Genomic DNA, 12,720 nt, shown 5'->3' with positions numbered 1-12,720 from the left:
TTATTGGTCTGCATCTTTCCCCCCAAAATGTATATTCTTGTACTGAGGCCTGAGCTGAACAGCAGGAAGCACCTAAGGAGAAAATAACATTAAAAACTATCTTAGTAAGTACTTTATCCCAATGGAGTTTACCATCCTGTTAGATGCTATCAGCAGAAGAAGTAGTGTCATGTACCAGGAGAAAGATCTTTGATGCCTTTGTGGCTTAGCATTGTGGGGGTGAGTATGGCATCCTTTTACTATAGAGGTTTTATTATTTTTGTTATGCATAGGTTATTGTAAGATTCCTTTTTAAAAAAATGTACACCAAGCAGGGTGGTGAGATGTATGAAAGTATAAATGTATATTTATAAAGTATAAATGTATGAAAGTATAAAGTATAAATGTGTGGCACCATTCACTCAATGGATTGAAGACCTGATTGCCCTTGGCACTTATGAGCAGATTGACTATAGATGGAGATTTTGTATGGAGAAGTATAATGAAATATGGGACTCATTTGTACAAATACACTGGGTTAAAAAAAAAATGACAGTTACATAAATGGAAATATATATGCATGGGAATAATATTTGCATTAGATAAATATATATAGATGTCTGTTTACTATATAATGGTATACTACAGGGTTTTTTTTGTTCTTGTATTTTTTTCACTATTTTGTAATGCCACCTTTTAATGGTTTCTTTCTCCTTATGTATTATTATTATTATTATTGTTGTTGTTGTTGTTGTTGTGTTTTTTCTTTTTTGTTATTAATTAAAAAGCAATAAAACAATAAAAAAACAGGATGGTGAAATAGAGTCAGTATGGAAATTATGTCAATAAATGAATAAATAAGTATTAAGAAAGTAACTGTCAATTAACTAAGCATCTACTGTTCAAATGAAACTTGCCATTGTAAGGGCACATGCTAGAAGATGTTATACCTGTATGTCAGTTCAACATCAAACCTTTTATTAGCATATAGGAAGAAGGAGAAGGAGAAGGAGAAGGAGAAGGAGAAGGAGAAGGAGAAGGAGAAGGAGAAGGAGAAGGAGAAGGAGAAGGAGAAGGAGAAGGAGAAGGAGAAGGAGAAGGAGAAGGAGAAGAGTTGCCTGCAATGCCAACACCTAGGTAAAGAAGGCATGTTGTACTACATTGATGGTGACCTAGTGTTTTTCTTCAGATGCAATTTCACAACTTGAAGGGGAATCTGGCTGTCCAGCACACTCTGATAGGAAGGATTCACTCTGGTTTCCTTCCCTGAAACAATGCCATCTTGTGAGCTTTCTCATTGGCAGCAACTGCCCTTTGGAATAATCTCCAAGATATGGTTGGTCCTGATGTTGCAGGCCTTTAGAAAGGCAGTAAAGACCTATCCTTTTCCTCAGAAGCTTGGGTCAGGATGAGCCATTTCATTGATTTGATTTGTTTTACTTGCAAGTGCAGATTTCTTTGGTACATTTTTTTATTAATGTCTGTACACTTTCCCGAGTCATACTGTTGACTTGGATGGCCTCAATAAATGTAATAAATAAGTTATTAATATTAAATAAAGTATCCCCAACCCTTTTTTTTTCAGTGGACTCCAAAGTGGCCACTTCATCTGACTTCAGTATTTCTATGCTCCTTCAATAGGTAGCATTTCACCTAGAAGAGCTAATAAGATGAGATTAGTATTTATATAATAGGCAGGTAGTTTAATGAGTTTGTAGACTCATTAAATGTACTTTACTGGCTTCAGTTCTTGCTTCATAAAATCAAAGAATCAGAGCTTCAGACAGGAATCATTTTTTGAACAGAAGCATCCTTCAAAGGTACCCAAAGGCCAACTTTACACAAAAGATATAACTTTGGGCAGCCAAAAGGAGCTTTGAAAGATATCACATATAAACTCTGCTAAATTAGCAAAACCTGATCTGGTCAATTCAAAGTGTGTGGGGAAAGGAATGAGAAATACTGCTGAACCATCTTAATCCATTTTCCAATCCAGTCCATTTCTTTGACTTATTTCCTCTTTTTTTGGCATGATTAGAAAGGGAAGAGATCTTACAGTATCACTTTAAGACATAGATTTACTACATGTTACCCTCTAAGTCAAAATTTCATCAGCCCATCAGGGACAGATGCTGGGAGATGCAGTTAAGCAATATCATAAATTATTCTGCTGCTTACAGGACATAGGAGAATTGAAGCAAGTAGAAAGATACCTAGTTCAGTTCTGACAGAAGATGCACAGTGAATTTAAGAACTGGTACAAACACAGATTTGGGACGTATCTCTCCATTTTCTATCTAGCAGCTTTGTTCAGTGTGACCAAGACCTTTAGGGGAAGGAGGAGAGCAATAAAGCAAGTTTTTGGTGGGTTCCTTCACATATAAAATCAGGCCTCTTTACTCTATTACAGATACCAATAGGGCGAAGAGGCACAGAAGGTGAGTAGGGTGATGTCTTGTAATATGAGCTGGAATTCTTTAGAGCAATGAGATCTGCCACCTCAAGGATGGATTCCTGCCCAACGTGGTGCTTATAAGCAATCAGGTGTGTCACTACATAGCTGGATCTGGAGATGGATAATATCTCTTGAGGAAAAATGAGATCCTATCTGCTTTGAAAGAGGCAAAGGTACACTTTCTTCTGAAGAAGCTCTCTCTTAGCCTGAACATCTTGAACAATTTTGCCAAGTCTTGGACCTGCACTTCTGGGGGAAGATTTTGAGAACGTAATGGGGTATAATTACAGAGCTTCCTGGGGGAGAAGCCAACATGGCAACAACACTGGCCATATCCCAACAGGATGGGAACTCTCCATCATTTTTCTCATACACAATAAAGGAGACAAGGAAGACCCTAAAAATTACAGAGCCATAAGCTTTATTGATATAACAGGTAAGACGTATGCAAAACATCTCTTGAGCAAAATAGAGGACTGGATAATTGAGAAGAACATATTAGTGGAAGAAGAGGCCAGGATCAGACCTGGGCATTCCACAAGAACATTCCTGCTTCATTCTACACCATCTTATTACTAAATATGTAACAGATGGTAAAAAAAGATCTATATTTTATAGAATTTAGTGTGGCATTCGATTCTTTGAACAGAGAAACCATTTTTGGAAGAAACTGGCCAACCTAAAGATGGAACCATTGACTACATGTAAAAGTGATGAATTTACTTAAATACATATTGTTTTGTATTTTAATATTTATTTTAGTTCTCTGCATTCCATTTCATCTAATGCTATTTTTTCTCACTCTTTTATCCTTACTTTATCTTACCTTACAATATTTTATTTTATTCATCTTGCCTTACTTATATGTTACCTAATTTTACTGTATCTTACCTTATTTCATTTTCTATTGAACAATAGCTCATGCCCATTGTTTTGATATGGTAAACTGATTAATCAATGAAGTTATACTACAACTATACTACAGAGCATCTAGACAATATAGTTCATCTAGATAGCTTTCTGTCTGGATTCAGGCCTTGATATAGGATGAAAACAACTAGGTGTTCTCTTATGATTGGGCAATGTTGGGACCTGGATGGGGGAATACATCCCTCCTGATCCTTTCAGACCATGTTTTTTTGATCAAATGCCTAAAAGTGTTTGTGGTTTGAGTTCCTCTTTTACAGTAATTCAACTCCAAACTGAGTTGACAGTTTCATTCTGTAGTCACGAAGCAGGAAGAAATGACTCTCTGTCTCTCCAATGTAATAACCATGAGTAGACAGATATTACCAATATGATGGTTAGTATGCATAACTTCTCCATTAAATTTTTAGCATATTTGCATGAAATAAATAATGGGGCAGCAACAGACCTAGTTTTCAGCCCCAGTTTTAAAAGAAAGTTAAACTAAACTAAAAAATGAAGCACTGTGAAAAAAATGTAATAGATTGTTTTGCATACAAACTAGGAAGTAACCTTGAAAAATTCAGGATAGTTTACTTCTCAGTAAGCAGCATGTGACTATAGATTTGAATACTAATGCTTTCTCATACTCAATGCAAAATAATATCAAAGAATAGGATTCATATTTTTCTGTTGTTTGGTCTTCTTAGCTGCTCTTTTTTGTTCAGATCAGGCCTCCACACAATGATGTAGCATTTGGGAGAAAAGATACAAATCAGTAATCCAGCACTGGAGGCTATAATGGAGAAGATCTCCACAGCAACTGTATATTTTCCCCTTGTGCTCAGGTATGTTGGGACAAAGGACAACCAAACACTACAGAAGACCAACATGCTGAATGTGATAAACTTGGCTTCGTTGAAAGCATCAGGCAATTTCCTTGCTAGGAAAGCCACTGTAAAGTTGACAGAGGCAATAAAGCCCATAAAGCTCAAGACAGAATAGAAGAGGAAGGCAGATCCTTCATTACACACCAGAACTATTTCTTCTGCCAATGAATTCATGTCAGCATCTGGGAATGGGGGAGAGGTTGTCAGCCATATAGTGCAAATAATGCCTTGAATTAAGGTGCAGCCCAACACAATGGACATGGCTAATCTTTTCCCCACCCATTTGGTCATTCTGAACCACGGCTTGGTGGCCATGAAAGCCAGAACCACAATGATGGTTTTAGCCAACACACAAGAAATAGCCACCACAAAAATGAGACCAAATGCAGTCTGACGAAGGATACACATCACCTTCTCAGGTTGCCCAAGGAATAGCAAAGCACAAAGAAAAGATAATAGGAGGGCAACCAGGAGAACATATGTGAGGCTCTGGTTGTTGGCTTTGACTATGGGAGTATCCTGATGCTTAATAAAGATCCAAAGGACTCCAATTGTGACCCAAGAAAAGAAAAGGGCTGAACTGGTTAAAATAGCCCCCAAGGTTTCTTCATACATTAAGAATGTTATAACTTTGGAGAGACAGGAATCCTTATTCTCATTTGGATATTGATCTTCTGGACACTGAAAACAGTCATCCATGTCTAGAAAATAAAATCACATTTTAGAAATTGCAATGAAAAAGATCAAAATACGATGTTTCAATATTCATGAACAGGATTACTATTTAACATCTGAAAATCAAACACAATTGGAGAGTTGTGATAAACTTGGATGTTCCAAAGGATGCTTGAAATATTTGCAATCAATACAATTAGTCCATGTTTCATTACAGCTGTTTGCCAAGTGAAACTGTCAAACTTGCACGCTCTTCAAAATGTTTCAGTGATATTGTTAACTTTTAAGTCTGTTTTAAGAGAAATGGTGGAAAACATCTTACCCTCCTGTGGAAGGACAGACTGTCTGAGCAGATCAAAGCCCCTCTGCTCCTTCCTCCCCCTCCCTTCTCGGCCCTCCCCCATTGTCTGGACAACCCAGCTGCCAATCAACAGAAGCTGCCAAACAAACGGCAGCATCAGGCAGGAGGCAGGGAGGAGGACGAAAGACAAGATGGTGGCTAGGGAGCTTTGCAGCCACAGCCCTCAGGTAGAAGAAGCTGAATAAACAGAGCCAAAGCCCAGGACTCAAAGCAAAGAGGCAAACTGAAAGACAGATGGCCCTGTTGAGGAGGGGCAACTGGAAAGTAGGCAGGAGATGAGAAAACGGGGGAGAGAGAGGCATTTATTTCCTCTCCTCAGACTGTTGTGAGGGAAAAGTTCTTGGAGCCATTTCCCTGAGATGGAGCCAAGATTTGGAAGAGGAGAAGAGTCAAGCCCAGCCAGGAACACACAAACAGAAAAGATGAAGAAAAAGAAAAAACTTTGATAGGACAGAAATAGAAAACAGAAACTAAGATATGAGAATAGAGTGAAAATTGACTTTAAAGAATATGGTATACATGGAGAGCTTATAGAAAATATTAAAATAAACAATAGTGTTATTATTAAAGTTATTTTTCAGAATTAGTTGAAGGCAATTACAATTTACAATTCCTTTTTATTTGTAAACTTCCCTTTAGTAAAATAAAAGTCTCTCCCCACCCCAGACCCCTAGCCACTGAAGGGAGATATAAAACACCCAACTGTCCATTTGTGTCTATGGAGTCTGGGTCAATCTGCTTATGGGAGGTAGAAAGAAAGAAAGAAAGAAAGAAAGAAAGAAAGAAAGAAAGAAAGAAAGAAAGAAAGAAAGAAAGAAAGAAAGAAAGAAAGAAGGAAGGAAGGAAGGAAGGAAGGAAGGAAGGAAGGAAGGAAGGAAGGAAGGAAGGAAGAAAGAAAGAAAGAAAGAAAGAAAGAAAGAAAGAAAGAAAGAAAGAAAGAAAGAAAGAAAGAAAGAAAGAAAGAAAGAGAATCTGCAACAGACAAATGTGGAAACGACTCTTACCCTCCTTGTTGGAGATCTTCCCCTGTGGACACCGAAGGCATTGATAACAGCAAAAGGGCTTTCCTTCTACTTTCCACTTACTAAAACCTGGACGGCACTTGCTATTGCATAGAGATAGAGGTTGGGTCTGTTCATAAATGAAAGAAGAGAATATTTTGTCTTTGACAAATTAGTATTCAGAGGTTACACAATCCTTAGGAGTGTTGTTCTGCTTTGTTTCCCTACCAATACTTGTGGGTTGTCTTCTCTTTTGCTTTAATGACAAGAAAGAAGACTACTTTCAGGTGAAAGGAAATGAGCCATACAATCATTGGTATCTGGATATATTTTAGTTTTGTTTCATTTTGCTATAAGATTTGTATTGCCTGCAGTATGCTTTTTCTTGATTTATACTGTGATCTAGTATAATGCTCCTTTTATAGATTTGGATCTTTCAGTTGATCAATTTATTTGTTTTTTGTTATTGCACCTTAGAGGATATGAAGATCTCTGTATCTGGAACTAATTGCTATGTGGCATTTTGGATTTAAGAGAACTCCAGGAATGGTGGAATGAGGCCTCTCCATAAGCCAAAATGTAACTTGGACCATACCTGGTTAAACCTCCTTGGCCATACAATACCATCCTTGTCAATGGTAAATATTTTCCCTTGGGAAGCCATTGGATCTATCCTGCCCACTCTGACTCTCCAAAAAGACAGATTTGGAAATGTGATCCAATTCATTATATCAAATCCAGTCTCTAATTCACCTTTTGGGTTGAAGGAAATCTTCTGCCCAGCAGTATTATTAAAGGAGACACTTCTCACAATGTGGCTGAGCTAAATTGGGGAGGGGGGAAGCAAAGTGAAGAGTTATTTATATGGATGTACTTGCCCACTTGGAAGTATATGGATAATAAACCTTTTAAATCTGTATGAATAACAGTAGGTTATGTAATAATAGTATTACTGAATACTGCTCACCACAAGTATCATTCTAGAGACTTCAGCAAATATAAAACAAAACAAAGCAAAAATCGTATAAATAAATTAAAAAAAAACTTTCTGAATAAGAGAAAGCTAAAACCGAAAATAAATATGTACATCCTGAAAAATGTAAAAGTGACAGAGGATAAACTATTATTCACACCAATATTGTGAGGGGAAGGATGTTGCACAAGAGTTTCTCAAAACAAAAGAAAACAATGCAAACGAAGATAGAAAGCTAGAGATTCCTCATTATATAACAAAGTTGCATACAGATGTACTTAGAACTTACATTGCTGAACTAACATCTGTCTTCATGAATGTTCACTCAAATTATTTGGAAATAGTGGTGACTGAGTAATCTCTGGGGATGTGGAAACACAATGAACACCTAAGAGAACAATGTAAGGTCCCAAGAATAACTGAGTAGTATCAAAGCAATACCATTACAGATCTCTCTATACATTTTCCCTAAAGATTTTAGAGAAAGCAATTTTTAAAGGAAGTTACAGTACCTGGACTACTGGACTAGAATGAGAGAAAATAAGGTTAGGAAAACCACACAACATGAAGTTTAGAACTTACTCAGCTTTTCAATTCCTTGGCAATCTAGTTATGTTGCTCCTTCTGTAATTCGTTTGCTCAGCACCTTACCTTCCACAGCTGTTGACTCAGAAGGTTCTCATTATCTCTGTGCTGTCCTGCTCTGTATTTCATTCGGGATGCATGGAAGTCATGCAAAGCATGTGCCACCACGTAGACTGCATTATAGATGCAGTAGCTGTGACTAGTCATGTCCATTTCAAACACAGTTGTAGGAAGAGTCTCCAGTTTCTCCTCTCCAGTACAGGGAATCCCATCTTCTTCATCAATCATGGAGTCTGAGAAAGAACACTGAAAGGCATTTCTCCAGAAGAGCCTCATCAAGCTATTTTCTTTTTCCAAAACAGGATTTCTCATATTAATATAGTTCCTGAATCCCAGCACCTCCTTTGTGTGAATGGCAAAAGACAGAGCACCGTGGATAAAGTCTATGTCTTCCATTCTCTGAAAGGGGAGTGATGTGAAATCTATCTGGGCTGCCATAATCCAGACCTTACTTTGTGTCCATAAGGAGTGCAGACTTTTGGATAAAAGTCTCAGAGTAATTATGTGATCAATTTCACCATGAACTACCACCGTATCAGCAGTACTCCTCATCATCCGTTTGTACATTTTAATCCCCATTTCCACCAAGTCAAAAATGTTATTGGTATAAGTCATTACTGGAAATCTTTCAATGAAGGATGAGCAGATACCTTTCTGGACAAACATGGAAACCATATTCTGTACAAATTTTTCACCATTGTCATTATTCACAGTCAATACCCCAATCCACATCCATCTGAAATATAGCAGTAATTGAAAAATACCATTGTATTGATGGCCACTATTTGGGAACATCTGTTGGTGTAAAGCAGCCTGGTTTTTTGAATTGATTTCTGGAGGAGACCCGTATATTAGCTATAAAAAAGGCAAATTAAGCATGAGAAATAAATTTATATTGTGTAAAAAAAAAGAAAAAATGAAATGTCGGTGTGTATTGATATTCCTTCATATTTTCTCTCCCAAACTAGACATTGACATCCAATCCATATGCCAAGTTCTGAATTATCCTATATTTCTTTCATATTCCGGGTCTGTTTCTAGACAGGAAAGGTTCAGAATTTTCCCAAGATGTTATAAATTACATGGAACTAAATAGGAAGAAATTGTATGAGTGGATCTCTGCTCCAGTTATAACTGATGACTATTATGCTTTTATTTCCAGTGCTGAGCTGTATCAGCATGACACATCATTACACCACGCTTCCAAACCAGTTGCACTTGTCTGTAGTTCATGAAAATGATAAACACAATGTTATAACATATTTCCTGACTTTCAGTTTTTCAATGCAAGGCACAGTATTAATTTTGGAGAGTACAAATTGAATCACTAATGCTTTTTAGCTCTAGATTAAATTTCTTTTTATATGCTGTCAAGCTTCCATCCATGTATTTCACAGCTATTTTTATGGCCATTTAATACACCCAAAAGTAAGGGAAGGACCCATTTGTTACCCATTCTACTCTAGGAGATGATATTCTTAGATTAATCAGGATACTGGAAATGCAGATGGTTGAGATGATTAGTTTTACAGAGCTTTCAAACTTCTGTCAGAATTTAACCGACGAGCATATTTCAAATTAAGATTGACTTGTAATATGTTATCCAATAGGTAAGAATGTTACTCTGTTAACTTTAGATATCATTGATGTAATACTCCCACAAAGGTTCATCTGGATAGTCTGCCCCTATTATTACTTTTAAAAGACTCAGATTTCCCCAAAAGTCTCTTGAGTCTCTCCCATTAGATTGCCTTATAATTTAATTTAAAATATTAGTTATTGTAATATTCATCCAAATGAATAATACAGCCTAATCAACTGGATGCTGACTCTAATGAAGGACCTAAAAATCATGGAAGTATCACTGAAAAATGTATGCTGTTCTAAATAGGATAGCCTTTTGTCAAGTCCGGTAAGTTTAAAAGTAAAGAAAAAGTTATAAACTTTTCTTTATAAAGAAAAAGTTATAAACTTTTCTTTATAAAGAAAAAGTTATAAACTTTTCTTTATAAAGAAAAAGTTATAAACAAGTGGCTTCCAGTCAGTAGTTGCAAGTACCTTTGTATTTTACCTTCTCTCTCTACGGTTACAACATAATTTCCTTCTTTTCATAGTCTACCCTTTCTAATCATCAACACTATAAATCACAAGTTTGTGGGTTTTTTCCTCTTTTTTCAGGAAAAAGTCCATAAGGGTTTCCAGTCACTAATAAATGTAGTTATTGTCCTTTCTCTAATCAGCCAAGCCAATTTTGCCATCTCTGCTAATTTTTGTAAATGTTGTACCATTGGCTGATGACTCCAGAAAAATTATCTAGAATGTATAAAGGTAGTTCAAATTTATGTTGGAAATGTGGAAAAGATGAAGGAACCTTTTATGATTTTGTAGGCCTGGCGGACCTACAAAAAAGCCAGAAACTGTTGGATTCAAATACATAGAATGACACAAAGAATCTTAAAGATCAACATTCTACTCAAACCAGAACTTTTCTTGCTGGAATTATTATATGAGCAAAAATGGAAAGACTCTGAGGTACCCACAACAGAGGAATGGTTGGTGAAGATGACAGAACTAGCAGAGATGGCAAAATTAACTTGTTGGATTAGAGAAAGACCAACAACTACATTTATTAGTGACAGGAAACCTCTTATAGAATTTTTGCTGAAAAAATAGAAAAAATTAACATATGATTTATGGGTTTGAAGATTAGAAAGAGTGATTTATGGACATAAATTATGATGTAACCTTAGAGTAAGATATAAATGCATTTATAACTGTTGTCAAGAAAATAATTAGCTGTTTCTTTATAATCATTCTTTTCCTTTTCTTTCTTTCTTTTTCTTTTCTATCTTCCTTCCTCATTCTTAGCTGTTTTTCTTTATCATTTTTTATTTTTCTTATGGTTTTTACTTTGTTAAAATTTCTTTAATAAAAATTATACATATAAAACAAAGGAATCTTCTAGGCTGAGTTGCTTGATTGAATTTACTAATCTGGCTACAGAAATACTTAGTAGAATCTGTACAATAATTTTTCTTTTGCTTTCTAGGAGAATGCATGTTCCTTCACAGGAAGGAGCAATTAAAGGTGAATTAATCATGACAGAAAAATCAACTGAATCATATTGAGTTGCTCATAAACTTTTTCATCTAGTAAAATAAAAGGCAATAAGCTCTTTTTTGAAAGATACAGAGGATTTTAAACATCAATATTCAGTCAAAACCAGAACTGTTCTTGTTGGAGTAATGGATAGACAATTAGAAAGGAGTTATGGAAGATTGTTTTTATATGATAACTGCTGTGAGATTATTATATACACAAAAATGAAAAGATTGTGAAATATCCACAATGGAGGAATGGCTGGTAAAGATGATCAATTACATTTTCTTTAGTTGCTTTTATCTATTACTATTAGTGTTGCTGATATTATTATTATTATTATTATTATTATTATTATTATTATTATATCTTCTCTATCAACTTCTTTCCCCATTTGTCTCTCAGTCTTTTTCATACACTGTTCCTTTCAAAAGAGGTGACAGGAATTGTAAACTGCTGTAGTCTCCCATGTAATTGTTTCTCTCCCATAAGGAGTGAAATGGGTGTGTTTGTGCTTGGCAGACATAGCACACCCATTCATCTTCTTACCCCTCAGTCACCAAATGAATTAAAGAAGACCCCCAGCCTTTTGATATAATAACGTCACTAGGAAACTGCAGGATCCAGAAGCCTACATTTTCTAAAGAATTGTCTTTTTATGTGAATCCAGATATTTCTCATTCCTATGCCATAAATAATCCCATAAAGAATGGGCAACACCAATGTTACCTGGATGTCAGGTTCAGCCCAAGAACCACAACAAAACAGTCCAAGAACAGCTCAGTTACTTTATTGGCTTACACCTACTAGACAGAATCCCGCCAGACTAACTCTAACCCCCAATGACAGCAACTATAACCCTGAATCCCTTAGGGAGGGGCCAGTCTCCTTCTCTTCACTTTCACATGCTCTGGTTGGGCCAGTTTCCTTCTCTTCACTTTCACATGCTCTGGCTGGGGGCTGAGGAGATGCTTGGAATGTCTCTCCCCCTCCCTGTAACCTTGAAGCTCCCTTTCAGGATCCTCCTCGTTCATGTCTTCCATCACATCGGTTGTCTTATGCTTCATGGAAATCCCCTACCTGTGGCATCTTGTAGAGGGACAGGATGGTAGTCATGTGTAGACATACTTCAGAGGTAGGTCCTCCAATAACTGCTATGGGTTTGTTCTGCATATCACAGTTATAGTTAGGGATGAATTGGGCTTTTGCAGAGAAGAGTTCCAATGAAGCCCGATAGGTCCAAGTTGGATTGAAGTAGCTATTATAGATATGGAAGCCCAGAGTATGATTGGGTAAAATTTGAGGATTGCTGTTGATTTGGTTGATTGCAAATTCTAAGGCCAGGACATGCTGATATGTTGGAGTCATGACCCTAAAATGAGCATTACATATTTTATCACTATCCAGTCCAAACTGTGACAGATGGCATTTCAGCATAACATAAAGATTTATACAAGTGAACAAGCATATGATAAAATATTTTTACTATTTATTTCTATCATCAGTATGTCCCCAAATTCACTAGAACTCATAGATTTTGAAAAATATTGCTTAGGATCATGATTTTTGTTCCAACAGCAGGGTAACCTTTCCTTTCCTATTCTGGAATCTGAAGTTATTTACTGGTGGCAGTAAATTACTGGTGCAGCTGGCGATGTGAGAATAGCATTTATCTATTATATTTCAAAATAATTGCTTCTACAGACTAACATGCATGCACAAAACCCCAAGATTCC

At 36.3% G+C, this 12,720-nt stretch overlaps 1 protein-coding gene across 1 annotated transcript; it reads right to left on the bottom strand.

Moving 5' to 3' along the window:
- LOC103066874 (vomeronasal type-2 receptor 26-like) lies at positions 1-12,352 on the bottom strand. The gene is made up of 3 exons (XM_088144055.1): positions 12,065-12,352; positions 7,892-8,740; positions 1-72 (listed from the first exon to the last, which is right to left on the bottom strand). Exons 1-3 carry the CDS (start codon positions 12,350-12,352, stop codon positions 1-3), a joined length of 1,209 nt encoding a protein of 402 aa, XP_088000181.1.
- Positions 12,353-12,720: the final 368 nt, after the last annotated feature.

Source organism: Python bivittatus, unplaced genomic scaffold, assembly GCF_059951505.1.
Source record: "Python bivittatus isolate LINGU-HERP-01145 unplaced genomic scaffold, Pbiv_v1 ctg000430_np1212, whole genome shotgun sequence".
Lineage (NCBI taxonomy): Eukaryota > Metazoa > Chordata > Lepidosauria > Squamata > Pythonidae > Python > Python bivittatus.
The sequence above is the reverse complement of the archived record's forward strand: the minus strand, read 5'-3'. Positions and strand labels throughout refer to the sequence as shown.

Excerpts from the sequence above, each read along its gene's own strand:
- LOC103066874 (XM_088144055.1), bottom strand. The coding sequence starts at position 12,352 with ATGACTCCAACATATCAGCATGTCCTGGCCTTAGAATTTGCAATCAAC. Across the intron at positions 8,741-12,064 it reads CCCTCTACAAGATGCCACAG|CTAATATACGGGTCTCCTCC; the intron begins GTAGGGGATTTC and ends CCTTTTTTATAG. Across the intron at positions 73-7,891 it reads TGAGTCAACAGCTGTGGAAG|GTGCTTCCTGCTGTTCAGCT; the intron begins GTAAGGTGCTGA and ends TTTTCTCCTTAG.